Here is a 19,730-nt window from a genome sequence, read left to right as displayed (position 1 = left end):
GAAAATGGGCTCCCGAGCTCTGTTTTCAGCTGTGATGGCCTCCTGCAACCCTCTGCCAGTGAAAATGGAGCTGAGGAGGACCATGCGTGTGCCCCGTTTTTGGCCTTTGCATATCCCATTTTCGACCTCCATGTGCCCTGTTTTCGGCCTCCGTGCATCCCTTTTTCGAAGGCCAAAAATGGGGCGCCTGGAGACCGAAAACGGGGCGTGCAGAAGCCAAAAGCAGCCGAAGGGTGGGGCTGACGGGTGGGTGGGGCTTTGGCAATATTTGCTCCAACAGACATTTCCACCCACTTTTGGGAGACAAAAATACGTCTTATGGAGCTAAAAATATTATTTTGGTTTGGTCAATAGCACCACAGTGCTTCCCCTATCAATGAGAATCTGCTAAGTCCCATTTCTGCCCCTCCATTAAAGAACCATCGATATTTTTCTCAAATTTATGCATGATGGCAAAAGAAGAGCCAAGGTTGTTGGGATGCTGAATTGGATACAGTTATTATCACATTCCTTTTTTGATGGCGTAATTCCACTCATAAACACAAGTTACTTGCTGGGGAAGCTTTTAGATTCTTTCAAGGAAGGCAAATGGATATTAGGACTAAGTATTTGCCTCAATTTCTTTGCCCATTCATCCATCCAGATTCTAGGCAGCTTACAGAGATTTTTATTTTTTACTTTAAAAAACACACCCAAATCAAAAATTTAAATTATGATTAAAATACAAAGCTAAAAGTGATAAAATTAAGAAGAGGGGTTGCAATGTCTCCATCCTGAAAGGAAAGAGCTTCCAGAAAGCCATTAGAGTGAGGACCAAAAGTACTTTAAAGCAGAATTCCCAGCATTGCTCAGCTGGCCACTCAGGCTGGGAACATGGCTGGCTGGGGAATTCTGGGAGTTGAAGTCCACAGGTCTTAAAGTTATCAAGGTTAGTGGGCAAGCTGCTCCAGAAGAGAGTTTGGAAATCTTTGCCTATTTTGCTAAGTTATCCAAATAATTTAGCTTGTAATCTGCCTTAATTAACATTCCGGAATGGTTTCTGTTCTTGGTTATTGCATATTTATTGTTATATTAGCATAACTTATTTGTAAAGAAATGCGATCCATATTTAAATAGTTATACTTTATATGAGCTGAGCTCTATAATTAATTAAATCAATTTGTCTCTCCATCTTGATTTGAATATGTTGGCCCCAGAATGTTGATCAAATTTTGAAATGATGGAATAACATCTGACACATGCCATGCTAGGCTATTTAAGTTAATATAGCCAACTCCTTTTAACTCTTATAATTAGGGTGCTGCCAGTTAATATTAGTAAAAAAAAAAAACCTTGGCTCCAGATTTGCAAAATTATATTTATTTTCTTTCTCAAGTCTTATCATCTAAACTTTTTTTCAACCTAATGGATTGCATTTGACAGGCAGCTAATGAAAACTTGGCCTCCAGTGGTAGAATTGGTCCAGACAAGGATACTCCAGACCAGTGATGGCTAACTTTTTTGTCATCGCATGCCCACACCCATAATGCAATGTGTGTGCGACACCCCTCCATGCTCACTGCCTCCTGCGCATCTGTGCGTGAGCCCCCTGGGCTCTCACTGCCTGCCCGCGCATGCGCACAAGACCCCCTCCTGTTTTGGACCTAGCAAGCCTCCCTGAAGCGGCCTAAGACAAAGGCCACAGGGGTGGTGCACCCCCCTGTGCTCCCCCCACCTCTGCACATGTAAGCGTAATCCCTCGCCCCCTGCACACGTGCATGCATCCCCTGCATGTGCCCCGCTCTCTGCACATGCGCGGGAGAGACCTGAAAATCAGCTAGCCAGTGGGAGGCACACATGCATGCACGGTGGAGCTGACCTGGGCCACATGTGCCATAGGTTCATTTGACAGGAGACGTGTTTTTTTATTCTGCTTCATCTGCTACTGAATTTGCTGCCTATTATTTTCAGCCAACCAATGGGAGACCCCTTCTTGTTTAAGAGACTGGACCTCACAACTTCAGATTCTGTTCATTTATCCACATTATTGTGGGCTTTTTAAGCAGAATCGCCCTGTTTTCATGCTTAGGTAAATTAGCTGTTCAAATTCTCAGTGATCAGCCATTGTAATATTGAATTAGCCCAACGATGCATCAGATACATGGCCTCTATTCACCCATTCTTGCTTCCTAGGGGACGCTGGTGAACAAGCCATAAGGCAAATCCTGGACGAAGCAGGAAATGTTGGAGAATTGTGTGCAGGCAAAGAACGCCGGGAGATTCTAGGCACCTGCAAAATGTTGGGCCAGCTGACGGATCAACTAGCTGATCTTCGGGCCAGGTAAGCCGCTGCCAACAAAATAACAAACATTGCCTTTCTTTTTTTTTAAACAAAAATGCTAAAATCACCCACAGGAGAGAATTTCTATCTATTTATTTTACCATTGGACTAATAGTGGTGGATAAAACTTATTCAAGGGGATAGCATTGTCAGGGGTGGGATTTAGCTGGATCGCACCGGTTTGGGTGAACCGGATGTTAATTTTGCATCCTGTTCATCGAACCTGCTGTTGCAAGTTGATAAGGTTGAAAATGGCAATTGTACAAGTTTTTGTTTGAGTCTTGTATCCTAATCCACCTCTCTTCCATTTTGAGGGGAGTTATCTTGAATTCAGATTCACGAATGGTATTATACATTCATGGAAAAGTCTCCATTATACTGTATTTTTAATGGAAGCATTCCAAATGTTTCATTGTTTGTTTAATGGTTTTATTACTGAGAAAAGCAGGGAAGTGTAATAATATTTTTTGTGGATTATTTCCCCCCAATATCACAATGAAGACGCCAGAAGTGTCTTAATTAGGCAAAGACTGTTCCTCTTCCTATTGTTTGTTCCTGTTTGAATACCTTTTAGTATTGGGTTTCATGTCCACATCAGACTGCTTAGAACAGGGGTGTCAAACTTGATTTCATTGAGGGATGCATCAGGATTGTGTTTGACTTCAGGGAGCCAGGGTGGGCGTGGCCAGCTTGACGTCACTCGTGTCACGGGCGCCTGTGGCGGCCTGAGTGTTCTGTCAGCAAAAATGGGTTCCCGAGTGCCGTTTTCAGCTGTGACAGCGTCCTGCAACCTTCAGCCCTCCCGAGCTCTGTTTTTGGCTGTGATAGCCTCTTGCAACTCTTGGCCCTCCCGAGTTTCCTTTTTGCTGGCAGACTGTGGGCTGGTCCTTTGTTGTTTCGAGGGTGGCCCTTCAGGCCAGACCTAAGCACCCCATGGGCCGGATCTGGCTCATGAGCCTTCAGTTTGACACCCCTGGTTTAGAATGTCCATGGACCACCCAACAAGCCACAAGTTGCTCTAGTTTGCTCTATTTGTAGCCCATATAACCTCATCCACATCCATTTTCATGTCGCTGCCAATGGAACAATGTCAACATCTAAATCCTTTGCCTTGTTCTTATGAGGTGTTCCTAATTTCCTTTCAGATGGATTATGTAAAGAAAACAAATACAGGTATTCTTTGTATTGCGACTATCACTTAGTGACCGTTTGAAGTTGCGATGTACCCTCCTAAAACTACTTACGACCCAATTTCAGCCACATCTGCCTTCCCCACGGTCATGTGATTGCATTTTGGGCAATGTGAGGGTCACTCATGGTGCTTAATTACTCTTCACTAAGTATCTTTAATAAGAAATGTCCCTAATCCAGAAGATGGCAGATAGCAGTGGGGAGGGGGTGGATTCCATTATTTAGTTAGGGTAGGTTTGGCCTCATCATGGGTCCTACTTTGACTTCATCTGGATTCTACGTACCCCGGTCAAGTGTTGCAAACGTTGCCCCCGAGGACTTAGACAGGTTGTGTGGACGGCTGCGACCCACCACATGTTCAATGGACCCGTGTCCCTCCTGGCTGGTACTGGCATCCTGGGAGGTGACACGAGGCTGGCTTCTGGGCCTGGTGAACGCCTCAGTGGGTGAGGGATCCTTACCAACTGCCTTGAAAGAGGCGGTGGTGAGGCCCTTACTCAAGAGGCCTTCACTTGACCCAATGGAGCTAGCTAATTATCGTCCAGTCTCCAACCTTCCCTTTCTGGCGAAGGTTGTTGAGAATGTGGTGGCGCAGCAATTTCCACATCACCTCGATGAATCCCACTATCTAGACCCACGCCAGTCCGGCTTCCGACCCGGGCACAGCACAGAGACAGCCTTGGTCGCGTTGGTTGATGATCTCTGGAGGGCCAGAGATAGAGGTTGTTCCTCTATCCTGGTCCTATTAGACCTCTCAGCGGCTTTTGATACCATCGACCATGGTATCCTATTGCGCCGGCTGGAGGGGATGGGAGTCGGAGGCACCGTTTTACGGTGGTTCGGCTCTTACCTCTCCGACCGGATGCAATATGTGTTGACAGGGGGGCAGAGATCGACCCTGAGGCCACTCTCTTGTGGGGTGCCGCAGGGGTCGGTCCTCTCGCCCCTTCTGTTCAATGCATATGTGAAACCGCTGGGCGAGATCATCCGTGGTTTTGGGGTTGAATATCATCTGTACGCTGATGATACCCAGCTGTACATCTCAACCCCAAACCACCCCAACGAGGCTGTCGAAGTGATGTCCCGGTGTTTGGAAGCTGTCGGGGTCTGGATGGGGGACAACAGACTCAAACTCAACCCTTCCAAGACTGAGTGGCTGTGGCTACCGGCACCTCGGTTCAGCCAGCTGACTCCATCGCTGGCCATAGGGGACGAGCAATTGCCCCCTGTGGAACGGGCGCGCAATTTGGGCGTCCTCCTTGATGCCCGGCTGTCAATGGATGACCATGTGGCAGCCGTGGCAAGGGGGGCGTTCCACCAGGTTCGCCTGGTGCGCCAATTGCGCCCCCTACTGGACCGGGATGCCCTACGCACAGTCACTCATGCGCTGGTGACGTCTCGCCTAGACTACTGTAATGCTCTCTACATGGGGCTTCCCTTGGGACGCGCCCGGAGACTGCAGCTAGTCCAGAACGCGGCCGCGCGGGTTGTCATGGGGAGTTCCAGATACTCCCACGTAACACCACTCCTGCGCGAGCTGCACTGGCTGCCTGTGGTTTTTCGGGTGCGTTTCAAGGTTCTGATCACCATCTTTAAAGCGCTCCATGGCACAGGACCTAGTTACTTGCGGGATCGCATCCTCCCACATACATCCCTGCGGCCAATTCGCTCTCACAGGGAGGGGCTTCTCCAGGTGCCGTCCACTAGGCAATGCCAACGGGCGGCGCCAAGGAGTAGGGCCTTCTCTGTGATGGGCCCAACTCTCTGGAATGACCTCCCCCCCGATATTAGAACCACCACGGTCTTCCGCTCCTTCTGACAAAAATTGAAGACTCACCTGTTCCGATTAGCTGGCCTGGCATAATTATAACTGTTATAACTGTTACCTCCTGGAAATATACTTTTAACTGGTCTTTTAAGGGTATTGTTTTAAATTTAATTGATTTTAGGGGTTTTAAAGCCATATTTATATTCTCGCTGTACAGTTCTTTTAATTCTTTTAACCTCCTCTATTTATACTTATTCACTTATTCATCTGTTTATCTATTTAATGAATTTTACTATGGATGATGTATTTGCTGTGTGGACTGTACACCGCCCCGAGCCCCTTTTGGGAGAGGGGGCGGTCTAGAAGTGCGAAGAAATAATAAATAAATAACGTATCTGGGGATTTATGCGTCTTTTTCTCCCCTTGAACAGGGGTCAAGGTGCCACCCCTCTTGCCATGCAGAAAGCTCAGCAGATCGCTCAAGGGCTGGACTTACTAACCGCAAAGGTGGAAAACGCAGCTCGCAAGCTGGAGGCGATGACCAACTCTAAGCAGGCCATAGCCAAGAAGATTGACGCTGCTCAGGTACTCACAGTCTTGCCATGAAGAGGGAAGGGTGGGGGATACCCTTAAAATGATTTCTGATTTCTAATGGATAATGATTTTTGTTGCTGTAATGATTTGAGAATGATTGAATTCAACAATTACCGATCTTACGCAGCGGTGGGTTTTACATTTTGTTATCACCGGTTCTCCCCACGCGTGCCCGCTCACCTCACAGACACACACACCCCTTCCACACATGGGCCCAGCCCTCCACGCATACGCTTTGCCCTCTCTTGCGCCTTTGGCGCATGTGCCTGGCCTAAACAATGTGCCTAAATAGGACAGCATAAAGCCGGGGCCGGTAGGCAGGCCCACCCATTATTTCCGCTACTGGTTTGGGTGAACTGGTCCGAACCAGCTGAATACCACCTCTGATCTTACGTATTCTTCCCGTCTCCTTCCTGCAAATTCCCTTGGTGCCAGAACTGTTATTTTAAACTTGAGATAGACATTGGCTGAATGTAGGAGATTCAAAGATCACAAGCTGCTGACCCCTGTTTCTCTTGATGAAGAGCTGGCTAGCAGATCCTAACGGGGGCAGCGAAGGAGAAGAACATATCCGGGGCATTATGACGGAAGCCAGGAAAATCGCAGAACTGTGTGAAGACCCCAAGGAGAGAGATGACATTTTGCGGTCCTTGGGAGAAATCTCTGCTTTGACAGCTAAATTGTCCGACCTTCGAAAACAGTATGTATTGGCTGCTTTTGTGAATATCTGAAAAGCCCCTGTGTTTCAGTGGCCTGACTCCACCGTGTATGTCCCATTGCTTCAAGCAGGCTTTCCTAAAACTCTGACGAGATGCGTGTCAACTCATAAAGCATTTACATATCTGTTATAAATTGCCATGGAGCACATTCCACGTATACCTTCGGCTAGAGTCGGATCTCAGATTACTACAGCAGGCTTTACCTTAGGTTTACAGTCCAGTGACAATTTCAAACTGGATTCTCAAATTACACACATACAATTACAAATTGCCCTATTACCCCTCAGAATATGTCCAAACCACCCCACTTTAAGAACCACTGCTTTGCTCTCTCTGTTGGGAGTCCAGCTGTGTGAGGGGAAACTTTACTTTATGCTGACTTGATGTGTGTGAGATGGGCAGTTACATAAACTCAATGAATGAATGAGTGAATTAACAATCCAGTATTGTTTAGCGGATACTTTGAGAATTAGGATAAAAACTGAGATAGGTTTGCAGTTTTAATCAGGTTTCTACTTCTTAAGATGTGTGTGAGCAAAGTCTCCAGTCAATAGAAGCGTAAATTCAACCTTTCTTAATGATGTTTGTTTGTTTTTTCCCCGCTTACGATTCTTGCTCCCCCTTGTAAATATAATCTTGTTTCACCACTTAACAAATCCACTGGGCATTGTTAACTTTAATGAGCAGCAGTGCTTAAGCTCCTGAGTAGTTGATTCATAGTTCTTCACTTAAACTTTGTCTTCTTAATGGGCCACTTTACAAGGCTTACTTAACAGCTGTTTCTTTTTCCCAATAGTGGGAAAGGCGATTCACCAGAAGCCCGGGCGTTAGCCAAACAAATAGCGACATCACTTCAGAATTTGCAGTCCAAAACCAACAAGGTTGTTGCCAACAGCAGACCCGTCAAGCCGGCTGTTCATCTGGAAGGCAAGATTGAGCAAGCTCAAAGATGGATAGACAACCCTATGGTGGATGATCGTGGTGTAGGTAAGCTGTGTAAAAATCACTTCCTAAGAAAGGATGAGCAGCAAGGTCTCTATTGATATTGCAATCTGGTGGCATTGGAAAAGGGGGGGGGGATTTTATTTATTTATTTATTTATTTATTTATTTGATTTGTTAGCCGCTCCCTCTCCACAAGGGACTCGGGGCGGCGTACAATAAATAAAAGCACATATATATATTACACGGAGGAGGTAACAACCATTACAATACATAAAATAATAATAATGAGATTAGGAATTAAAATACCCCAGTTTAAAATTCCTGATTTAAAACGACTGTCAGAAGGAATAAGATGGAATTATGGTTGAGCCAGGCCAGATAGTTGAAAAAGGTGGGTCTTGAGTTTTGAACGGAAGGAGCGGAGGTCGGTGGTAATCCTAATGTCGAGGGGGAGGTCATTCCAAAGGGCTGGGCCCATCACAGAGAAGGCCCTACTCCTGGGTGTCGCCCTCTGGCATTGTTTAGTGGACGGCACCCAGAGAAGTCCCCCTCTGTGAGAGCGGATTGGTCGTAGGGATGTATGGGGCAGGATGCGATCCCGCAGGTAGCTAGGTCCTGTGCCATGGAGCGCTTTGAAGATGGTAATCAAAACCTTGAAACGCATTTGCAATGGCTCAACAGTTAAAGATGCTGAGCTTGTCAGCTGGAAAGCTGACATTCCAGATTCGAGATTCGAGTACCACATGATGGGGTGAGCTTCCATTACTTGCCCTAACTCCTGCTCACATACTGTGTTTCCCCGAAAATAAGACCTGGTCTTGTTTTATTTATTTTTTGCTCCAAAAGATGCATTAGAACTTTTTTGGGGGGGAAACACAGTACTGCAGATGGCGAGGGACTGGCCACTGCTGACCCAGTCCCACCTAGCAGGGTGCCCCACCCCCTGGCACACGCATAAGAGCCAGTGAGCGCGGGGGGATGTTGGTGTCTGGCAGCAACTGTAGCCCACCGGCCCCTTGGTCAGCACTTGGGCTGCACATCCCATGCAGCGCACGTGAGTGAGTGCTGTGACCGCCAGGCTGGCCCTCCAAGCAGCAGGCAGAGGTGCGGGCAGGGGAGCAGGCACGTGAGACACGGCCGCCTATCCTGTCATGGCTGCAGGCAAACAAAGACAGACAATGGGACAGAGTGGGCGGGCGGATGTGCGGTGCAGCACATCTGGCAGGCTGCATTGCCTGTGCCCCCCTTTTCCCGGTGCCTCTGCCTCCTTTGCTGGCCATGCACCCCCTCCCCTGAGGAATGACGATCTTAAGTGGGGCTTATTTTTGGTTAAGGCTTATATTACGAGCATCCTGAAAAAAAATCATACTAGGGCTTATTTTCTCGTTGGGTCTTATTTTTGGGCAAACATGGTAGCAGTTCGAAAGCATGCAAATGCAACTAGATAAATAGGTACCACTTTGGTGGGAAGATAACAGTGTTCCATGCATCTCGGTGTATAGCTATGCTGGCTACATGACCACGGTAGTGTCTTTGGACAATGCTGGCCCTCTCAGCCCAAAAACAGAGATGAGCACCCCCCCCTAGAGTCGGGCATGACTGAACCTTTACCTTTTAACATTTCCTGCAACAGCCCACCATTATAATTTTTGATTTTACTCAACCTATTTTTCCCTTTTGCACAGTCTTTTTCTCTTGCCTCATTCGTGAACCAAGAGAACAGCTAACAGAAAGGTGAATTGCTTTTTAATGCAGGCCAGGCTGCCCTCCGGGGATTAGTGGCTGAAGGGCGCCGTCTTGCCAACGTCATGATGGGGCCCTACCGCCAGGACCTGCTTGCCAAGTGTGACCGGGTGGAGCAACTCGCTGCCCAGTTGGCTGATTTGGCTGCAAGAGGAGAAGGTGACTCTCCGCAAGCCAGAGCTGTGGCTCTTCAGCTGCAGGAATCACTGAAGGTAAAGAGGAGGAGGAAATTAGAAGATTCTCTTAGCAGATTTGCCTTTTTAAACTTAAACTTAGCTGACAGCCCATAGAATAACTGTCAGGCAGGAAGAACCAGGACTCTGTGTTAAGCTGATGTACTGCTCACGCATATTCATAAGGGGGGACGCGGTGGCTCAGTGGCTAAGATGCTGAGTTTGTCGATCAGAAAGGTCGGCGATTCGAATCCCTAGCACCACGTAACGGAGTGAGCTTCCATTATTTATCCCAGCTTCTGTCAACCTAGCAGTTCGAAAGCACGTTAAAAATTCATGTAGAAAAATAGGAGCCACCTATGGTGGGAAGGTAAGAGCGTTCCGTGTGCTTTCGGCATTTAGTCATGCTGGCCACATGACCACGGAGATGTGCCAGGTGGCCAACTGCGTGATGGAGCCCACATGCCATAGGTTCGCCATCACAGCCCTAGGGCAACGTTTCCTGACTATTTTAAGATACGTGGACTTTAACTCCAAGAATAGGCTGGGGTATTCTGGGAGTTAAAGTCCACACATCTTAAAAACAGCTAAGGTTGAAAAACACCGCAGTAGGGTTTAGGACAGCTAAGCACTCCTAGACCAGAGTTACGGACTTCTGCTGGAAAGCCTCCTGATTTTTCTAACTCTGTTGAATATAGGCAGTTGTAGGAGGCTTTCATTTGAGTTCCCATTTACAATGGTTGCAAAGTTGTGTGGGAGCCCCTTGCTCATGAGGGGGATGTTGGGGTTGTGGGGGACCTAACTGGGCAACTCCACTCTTTCTTCTCATGAGGATGCACCTTGTCTTGGTATAATGGGCCCAATCACATCAAAACAGAATATTGGAGTTGGAAGAGACCTTGTCCAATCTGGACAGCCATCTGTCTAAAATGATATAAGCAGAGGGTTGGACTAGAACTCTTCCAAGGTCCCTTCCAACTCTGCTGTTCTATGTCCGTGATGGCGAACCTGTGGAACGCATGCCACAGGTGGCACGCGGAGCCATCTTTGAGGGCACGCAAGCCGTTGCCCTAGGTTAGCTGCAGCACGCATGCGTGGGCTGGCCAGCTGAGTCTCCGAAGAGGGGCATGGGAGGAGTCACACATGGGTATTAACACAGCCCTTTTGCCCTGGAGGCTGAGGTAAATCTTGAGGCCACACATCCGTACCTCCTCTGACCTCCCAGATTAACCTCAGCCTTCGGCCCAGAAGGAGTGTTTTTACCTGACTCTCCCTCTCTTCGAAGCTGGGGAAGGCCATTTTTGCCCTCCCCAGGCTTCAGGAAAGCATCCAAACCCTGGGGAAGATGAAAAATGGGCCTACTGGAAGTTCGGAAATGGGCTGTTTCCGGCTTCTGGGGAATGCCGTTTTCACCTCCCCAGGCTTCAGGAGGTGGGGCGTCATGCATGCATGTACGGGGGAGGGGGGGCAGCAGGGGGGTTATGTGCGAATGCATAGGGGGATTGAATTATGGGTGTCGGCATGCATACTCGCACTATCGCACGTGTGTACTTTCATTACCTGAACCAAAAAAAGGTTAGCCATCACTGTTCTATGTTCTTCTTAAAAGCCTCCAGTAATTGAGCCCCCACAATTTCTGAAGGCAAGCTCTTCCACTGGTTGATTGTCCTCACAGTCAGGAAGTTTCTCCTTAGTTCTAGGTTGCTTCTTTCCTTGATTAGTTTCCACCCGTTGCTTCTTGTTCTGCCTTCATGCGCTTTGGAGAGTAGGTCCGCCTCCTCTTCTTTGTGACAGCCCCTCAAATGTTGGAATATTGTTATCATGTCACCCCTTATCTGTGTCAGAGGTGGGTTTCACGTAATTTTACCACCGGTTCACTGAGCACTGAAAATGTGAGTGCGCGTGGTTGCACCCTCGCTTCACTCATATACACTCCTTTTGTGCATGCATGCGGCCTTCCACACATACGCTTTTCTTGTGTGAACGGCTTGCACACATGCGTGTGGCTTAGAAAACGTGGCTAAATAGGACAGCATAGCGCCAGGGCGGGTGAGCAGGTCTGCGTCCAGGTTGCCACTACCGGTTCATTTGAACTGGTCCAAACCGGCTGAATACCACCACTGGTCCCTCTTTTCATTAGATACATCTATCAATCTGAAATGTCTTAATTCTTGTTAAGGATCTGAAATCAAGGATGCAAGAAGCTATGACCCAGGAAGTGTCTGAAGTGTTCAGTGATACCACAACCCCAATCAAGCTGTTGGCCGTAGCAGCCACTGCTCCTCCAGATGCACCCAACAGGGATGAGGTGAGTGGCCAGCAGAAAATTTAATTTCCACCCTTCCAGCCTGCCCTGCTGTAAAATGATATAACTATGGTTGTTTTGAAGATGCCAGCCTTTGAGGATTCTATACCAATGAATTAATGGGATTTGTTTTTCAAATAATGCTTGATTTCTGAGTTCCAACAATTTATTTCTTTAAGTCAGCTTTTGTAAATAGGGATATGTTAGAATATTCATGATTGGGAGAGACCTGGTAACAAAGCCAGCCAATGAATAGGCATAGCAACTAAGTCAGCCAATGGGAGCTTAAACAGATCTGAGTCTGTGCTGAGAATTGAAACTGAAACTACTCTGTCTGCTCTGAACTCTGAAATGAAACTAACTGTTCTCTCCTGTTTGTGTTCGGCTTGTAACTTCTACCACGTTGAAAGAATCTACTATTGGTATTGTACAATTATTCATCTATTATTATGTATACAAAGAAGCTAATGAATCCAGTTGAATCAGTTATCTGTGTGTGCTTTCTGGATTTGATTTTTCTGCAACAAACTGGTAGGCTATATGTAATTTGATTGGACAGGACAAAGTCTGTGGCCTCCCAAAGTTAGGTTTGTACCAGGTGCAAGAAGTTGCAAGCCAATAAATATAGGTTTAATGCATGCTAACACTTTCAAGAAGACTCTGAACTACTGATGGTCAAAGCAAATTAGTGATATTTAAGAGTCAAAGGAATTCAGGGGCGGGGCCAAAGTCGCAACGATACGATGTGCGATCTCAATGCTCTGAGATTGCAATCGATACTTTTGCCACTGGGGGGGGGTCCAAATGGATCTAAACTGTCCCGCAGAGACAGTGAACAGGAAGAATACGTCTTGCTGAACTCGGAGATATCGCAAAATCCACGAAAGAAGCAAGAGAAATTTCTTCAAGCCGGTGACAAAAAATCCAGCCAAGGCTGATGAAGTCGGGGCGGCCCCAAAAGGGAAGGAATGGAAAGTGAAAGTGTTTCCAGCTGTTCCAGTTTTAAAAGAGAGACTGCCTATAAAAACTTAAAAATTGATTTAAATTGAAGAATAGAAGATTCAAGCGGCGAAATTAATCTTGCAACGATTCTGGACAGTGGCTATCCCATTTTCTTATATGCTATCTTCATGGATGAAACCTTTACAAACTTTTTAAAATGGATGGATTAAGTCTTCTGTTTCTATCTTTTTTTTCTGTGACTCGGTGATTTATAAACCAAAGCTTTCCTTTTTCATCGCTGTGAGTATTATTATTATTTAATTCATTTAAAGACTGGACCTCTTTTTCTAATTTGAAATACAAAACAGATAAAAAAAAAGAAATATCTTAAAAGTGCTACGTGCTGGGAGGTTTTGTTGATTGGAGCTTTGTGTATTCAAGCGGAACTTTTCCTTCGCGGTTTGTTTTGACGGCTCATTACAGAGCGATAGGGGTAAGCCAAATGTCCCTTTGAAGCGTGTTTTCAACCAGAGAGGAGGGGAAAAAATGGCTTTTGTGAATCCATGTTTTAACTTAAAAAAACTTTCCAAGTGAGAGCTCTTTGTTTAAGATGGCAGAGTGTCAGGAAAATGGAGAGATTGTAAGCCTGGAGACAATATTTTCAGAATTACTAAAATTAACAAATACATATGAGAAGATTGAACAAAAACTGGAAATTTTGGAACAGTTAACAGAAAGACGTGATTGAAAATTTGATGATGTTTACCAAATGCAAAATGAGGAGATTAAAACTCAAAGAATTGAAGTGGAAAAGGAATATAAAGCGATTAAACCTGCTGACATTTATGTAATTGGTTTGTTTTGAAAATGCAAAGAATAAAATACTGAAAGAGGAAATAAATGGAGAGGAAACCTATTTCAAAGGGCAAGACATAGAAGAAGAAGAAAAAAGTAAAGAATGTATGGACTATGAAACTTTATTAACGAAAATATGGATAACACTGCTGACAACTGAAGACAAGTGGAATAAAGAAGCAGAAAGAGGGCATCAGGATTATATGAGAGATCTTACAAGCAAGGAGTTGCTAGGACTAATCCATACAAAGTTCATTAAGAAGAAGTTTAGAAGATTGATACCACAAATGGCAGAGGACATAAGATTGTTTTGTTATTGGAAAGATACAGGTTGGTGGAAGAGTATAATTCAAAACTACTAGCTAAACCTAGTGAAACTCTTATGATAATAGGCATAGTTAAATAAAAAATTGATAATGATAATACTGTATACAATGTGTAGTGTTATGATAAGCAATAATTGGATATGAATACTGAATGATACCCGAGATTTTATATAAAGGTTAATAATAATAATAACAATAAAAAAGAGAACTAAATTAGACACAGTTAAGTTTTGATTATTAGTGGGGAAAGATTGTGACAGAATATAGACAAATAAAGAAAGGATAATAATAATAATAATAATCTATATATATGTATGGGTATAATATAAGGAAATTGGATGTAAATTATAAACAGCGATCTGGAAAGGAGGATTAGAAAACTCTGTTGTTAAATATTATGGATGTTTAGCTAGAATAGGATATAAGGATTTAATGTTAATGGAGGATTTTATAAATAAGTAAATGAAATGCCAGTATGTGGTTTTGTATTAAATTTTGCTATATTTCATGATGAAAGACGTTTAAACAATTATAGTCAAATAAAAGTGGAGGTATGATGATGCTAATATGAATAAACACATGAGTTAAGATATTAGAGTTAATATGAATTATACTTGATGACGGTAGAAGAGATGCACAAAATCCGTTTGTAACCAACTGATACACTTTCTACAGGATGTAAAGAAGGAGGATTTTTATGTTTGTTTTGAAAATTAAAAATAAATAAAAAAGTTTTTGGCAAACAAAAAAAAGAGTCAAAGGATTTCAAGGAGGGCAGGACTCAAGACTGATGACAAGCTTGACCTCTCCCTCATGCTCAGCCTGGTCGCCTCCTACAGTTTGGGACCTAAGCAATATGTTTAATTACCCCAAGGATGGGTTCTGACAGGCACTACTCAGGTGGACGCTGCGTGCACATGCGCAGTACTCAAAAACAAGATGGCGCTGCTTACGGCACGTCCTGGAGAACCAGTTTGGGGTCATGGCAGGCCTGGGTCGCTGCCGGTTCCAGAGACCCAGGCTGCCAAACCACTACCAGTTCAGCCAAACCGGTCCGAACTAGTAGGAAGCCACCACTGGATTACCCTGTTCTCTGCACCCCTAAATCTAGGGTCAAAGCTCTCCATATTTCCATTTCTCCTCCGTGTTATGCTCAAGTTTGGAAGTACTTCCAATTGAGTTGGAAACACTTCATGTCTCTTGGGAGACCCACCTGCTCCCACTTCTGGTGGGAAGAGGGTTTGTGGTGTATTTCCAGCTTGGGATTCCTGCTGTAGAAAGAGCAGACAAGGAGGGATCTTGTGGTTAGCTAAGTCCAACCCACACTGAGCTGGGATACTAAGGTGCTTCTTCCCTATACATGCCAACAGCACTCGCTGAATAGTCCTGAAGGCATTCCTTCAGCTTTTAAGCAGAAAGTCTATGGAGATCTTCCGTCATGGTTGTCCTAAAGGTGCTTTTTCAAGCGGCAACTGGACTTTCTTGTTTTTTCTTTTGAAGATGTTTCGCTTCTCATCCAGGAAGCTTCTTCCTCTTTGACTGGATGGTGGGGAATGGAAGGATTTATGCTCCTTGCAGACAGTGGGTCATTTGCATCCTTTTTAGAGAGTCCTTGAGGCCACCTGGAGGTTTAACTGTGTCCTCAGGGTCACTTGAGTGGTGCAAATGGGCGTGGAGCCTTCTTGGATCTGCTGAAAGGACTGTGTTGTAGACTGGAGATAGATGATGTTGTATCCCTCCCCCTCTGATGAAAGAGGGCTGTTCAGTGTTGATCTAAATGGCCTGTGAACAGCCCTCCCTTCGCCCAGCCTTCGATGAATCCCTGCAATATTCTAAATCAAACCAAGATTGAGTGGGTTTGTTTAAGCTGGCCCTGGCTCAGTTTAAACTCTTAAGCCCCTTTCAGTTTGTTTAAGGCTGCACTTAACCTTTCAGGTCTTTGATGAAAGGGCAGCCAACTTTGAGAATCATGCAGCGAGGCTGGGGGCGACGGCAGAAAAGGCGGCTGCCGTTGGAACAGCCAACAAAAGCACCGTGGAAGGCATCCAAGCGACCGTGAAGTCAGCAAGAGAACTGACGCCTCAGGTGGGTCTTTTCTCTCTCTTTCTCTTTCTCTCTCTCTGTTTCCCTTTCTTCCACCCAACTCCTTCCTTCCTTCCTCATTCCCTCGCTCTCTCCCCTCTCTGTTTCTCTCTCTTTCTTTCTCTCTCTCTTTCTTTCTTTTCTTTCTTTTCAGTTTCCCTTCATTCCACCCCTTTCCTTCCTTCCATCCTTCTTTCCTTCCCTCTTTCCTTCATTGTTCCCTTGCTTTTCCCCCCTCTGTCTGTCTGTCTTCCTTCCTTCCTTTCACTCTGTCTCTTTCTTTCTCTGACTCTGTTTCCCTTTTTTCCACCCAACTCCTTGCTTGCTTGCTTGCTTCCTCCCTCCCTCTCTGTTTCTCTCTCTCTCTTTTTTTCTCTGACTCCCTCTCTCCCTCTCCATCAGACATGCCTAAAACTTTGACTAGACTAGATGACATCTAGGAAAGTATGGAAATGGCATGAGAGCCCTGTATCAGGCCCTGTGCTATCTTTTAAGTCATCAGCTGGTCCTAGGGCGGAATTCACAAGCAGGCATTGGGGGTCGTTGGGTACTCAATTGTTTGTCTCCAGCATCTGGCGATGAGCTATTCAGAGTTACATTAAGCCATTGTAATTAAGAAATCTCAGAAGACATTCCTGTTGATTTATAGGTTACAACTTTGGAATAGTAAGCAGGGCTCCAAATGATACACCGAACTTTCAGTTTATTAAGGCCGACAAAGAAAATTCCAGGAAATTTGCTTATTGTCCTACATGAGATCCCTTTCTATCTGCAGGTGGTGTCTGCTGCTCGGATCCTCCTGAGGAATCCTGGAAATCAAGCAGCTTACGAACATTTTGAGACCATGAAGAACCAATGGATCGACAATGTGGAAAAAATGACAGGTGACATAAAGGGCCCTTGCAAATATTTTCAACCATACTGGGGGTATTTTCTCTGTAATGATAATGGGCGAGATGTTGAAAGAAAAAGGAAGATGACTATTAGATGTTCTTACTTTGCACGAAGGAAAAGAAGAAGAAACGAGTGCTAGGAATCAGAACAGGCTGGTGTTTTAGACAAGTGATTTTATTTATTTAGCATATGGCAAATACAGGGACTTCTAGTAGTTCAAATTGGTGGTGAAATTCACAATTTCCCCCTACCAGTTCTGTGGGCGTGGCTTGGTGGTGGTAGTCATGTGACTGGGTGGGCATGGCCAACTTTTAAAAAAACTTTTAGCATTTTTAAACAACTGGTTCTGAACCTGTAGTTAAAAAATGCTAAAAAAAAATGACCCAATAATCAGCTGTGCCATGCAATCGTTGGAACTTTTTTGTTTTACTTTTTAAAGCATTTTTTTTTACTACCAGTTCAGGTGAACCAGTAGCATTTTTACTACTGGTTTGGGCTAACCAGCCCAAACCGTAGTATTTCACCCCAGTTCAAATGTTAATGTCCAATCCACCCAGCCATTCAAGGACAGAGTGGTCTATGTTGAAAAACAATGTTGAAAAACATCTGTAAGTATAAGTATAATCTTTATTGTCATTGTACTTAAATACAACAAAATTGGTTAAATACAATGAAATTTGGACACAATGTGGTGGATATTTTTTTCCAGGAGCACCATAGTCACACTGAGGGGTAGAGACAAGACCCCACTTAAGCAATGAGTCCTGGCAGACCCCAGGTTGGGTGTGGATCCTGTTCAGAGTTGACCAAAGCTGACGAGGAAGATCAAAACCTGGCACCTTTTGTGTAGGGTCATCTATGTAACTGCCAGTATCTGGGTGTTCAGCAGCCCATTTGGGTTCCCCAAGTTATATCATATATTGATGACACTTTGACTTAACATTGATGATGGCCCCTCCTAGGTGTGCCACTACTCTCGTAATACCTCTTGGAGATGATCCAGAAGAATATCACTCCATTATAGCTGAAGCTGCTGAGAGGTCAGGGAGATTCCTTGTGGGTCTAGCCACACTTGGCCAAATAAATAAATAAAAATTGAACATTTCTAGCCCTCTCTTTTGGAGGAGATTTCAGAGGTCATCTCTCAGGTGAAGCAAGGCTGGGTTGATCCACAGACAGAAAAGATTGGAGAACAGTCTCTGAAGTGAAGCGTGGGAGGAGTCACATGTGGGTATTAACATGGCCCATTTGCCTGGAGACTGAGGTAAATTTGAGGCCACTCCCTCTGCTTCCTCTTCGTGACTCCCCAGATTAACCTCAGCCTTCGGCCCAGAAGGAGTAACTTTTTGACTCTCCACTTGGTTTTAGAGGTTTTTTGTTCCTTATATCTTGACTTGTTCTTTTCCATTTGTGATTCCTACCACCTCTTTCTCTGTGCTGTTTAACTTTCTGTTTTTGACTTCGCACAAGCCGGACTTGTTGCACACAGGGGAGCCCCTGAGCCGCTGGGCGGTTAAAGGGGAGGCTCCAGGCCGCGCGCCAGAGGACGCTGTACCGCGTGACCCCTAGATCCATCGTCTCGGTACCGGACCGCATGGTTGGTGGTCGCCATTTTGGACAGTGGCCATCTTGGGACGTGCATGGAGGGCCGCAAGGATCGGCGTGCTTGTTTCCAGCCACCGCAGGTGTCCAGAAGCACCGCCAGGAAGGAAAAGGTTCTCTTCGGGCCTGTGCTCCACCAGTAATCTGGGGAGGGCCCTTCGATCGGCGGTGGGCCGGCTTATTCAGGCCGGGGATCGGCGGCAAGGCAGCGGATTGTGCCAGTCCAAAGGATCTCCGTACCGCACACAGGAGCTGGGCCGATTGGAATAGAGAGGAGGTGGGAAGGCAGCGTCTGTAAGTAGAAGTGATGGCAGAGGCTGCAAGGAGTTGGCAGGCGGCTGTCCCTAGATCACCAGGGGATTCGGATCCAGGCGAGGAGACCGTCCAGTGGGCAAGGCCTACATCTAAGAAGGCCACTTCTAAATCCGCTTGGAAGAGAGCACCTAGCAAAGAGCCCCGCATTACCAGAGCGACTGGCAGAAGGCTTAGGGAGGAGGTCAGTCCTTCCCCATCCAGGTCACGTTCTCCTTTTCGTCCTTTACCCCTGCCAGGGATCCAACTGGGCTCTCCAGATTCTCCACGTAGCTCGGAGAGGGAGGTTAGCCCACTATCCCTGCCTCTGTCTCCAGCCCAGTCTTCAGGACACCGGGGAGACCCTTTTTGCCACAGGGCAACGGCTTCCTCCAGGCAATGGTTGGTTCCTCAATCTGTTGAGCCTCCCAGCCTCTCACCTGCTTATCCAGAGCTTTCTGAGAGTTTTCAGAATGTGATTGCCCGTGCCATTGCTCAGGGCATCTCATCGGGCATGCAGCATCAATTTCAAGACTCTAGACCAGTGTTTCTCAAACTTGGTGACTTTAAGTCCTGTGCACTTCAACTCCCAGAATTCCCCAGCCAGCTATGCTGGCTGGGGGATTCTGGGAGTTGAAGTCCACAGGACTTAAAGTCGCCAAGTTTGAGAAACACTGCTCTAGACGAAAATCTTCTCATGGGACCCTACGAGGTCATCCAGACCCCAATCTTCTGCAGCTAGAGAGTGCAGATCGGATTCCCCTTCCACAGCTAGTGAGGGGTCTGGATTAGAGGAGGAGGGTCAGAAGGATGTAGCCTTCTCTGAGGACGAAGATTCCCAGGTTCCAGTGGCCCCTCCTATTGATGGCTTGTTCCCTCCCACCTTGTTTGGTTCCCTGCTTCACAAGGCCAGGGCTACTGCAGATCTGGATAGCACTCCAGCCCCTTCTCAAGCTGCTACTGCCTCCACCTCCAGTGGTG

General features: G+C 45.9%; 1 protein-coding gene across 2 annotated transcripts in view; it reads left to right on the top strand.

Annotated features, from left to right (window-relative positions):
* Positions 1-19,730, top strand: part of VCL (vinculin) — a 110,542-nt gene that overhangs the window by 59,054 nt on the left and 31,758 nt on the right. For both annotated transcript variants that reach the window (XM_081956508.1, XM_081956509.1), the window contains exons 8-15: positions 2,173-2,320; positions 5,711-5,864; positions 6,398-6,573; positions 7,389-7,579; positions 9,292-9,491; positions 11,632-11,760; positions 15,816-15,965; positions 16,738-16,846. In XM_081956508.1, coding sequence (XP_081812634.1) covers positions 2,173-2,320; positions 5,711-5,864; positions 6,398-6,573; positions 7,389-7,579; positions 9,292-9,491; positions 11,632-11,760; positions 15,816-15,965; positions 16,738-16,846 — 1,257 coding nt within the window. The remainder of the gene's footprint in view (positions 1-2,172; positions 2,321-5,710; positions 5,865-6,397; positions 6,574-7,388; positions 7,580-9,291; positions 9,492-11,631; positions 11,761-15,815; positions 15,966-16,737; positions 16,847-19,730) is intronic.

This window comes from Natrix helvetica, assembly GCF_964273705.1.
Source record: "Natrix helvetica genome assembly, chromosome: 5".
NCBI classification, from domain to species: domain Eukaryota; kingdom Metazoa; phylum Chordata; class Lepidosauria; order Squamata; family Natricidae; genus Natrix; species Natrix helvetica.
Note: the sequence above shows the minus strand (reverse complement) of the source record. Positions and strands in the feature narration are given on the sequence as shown.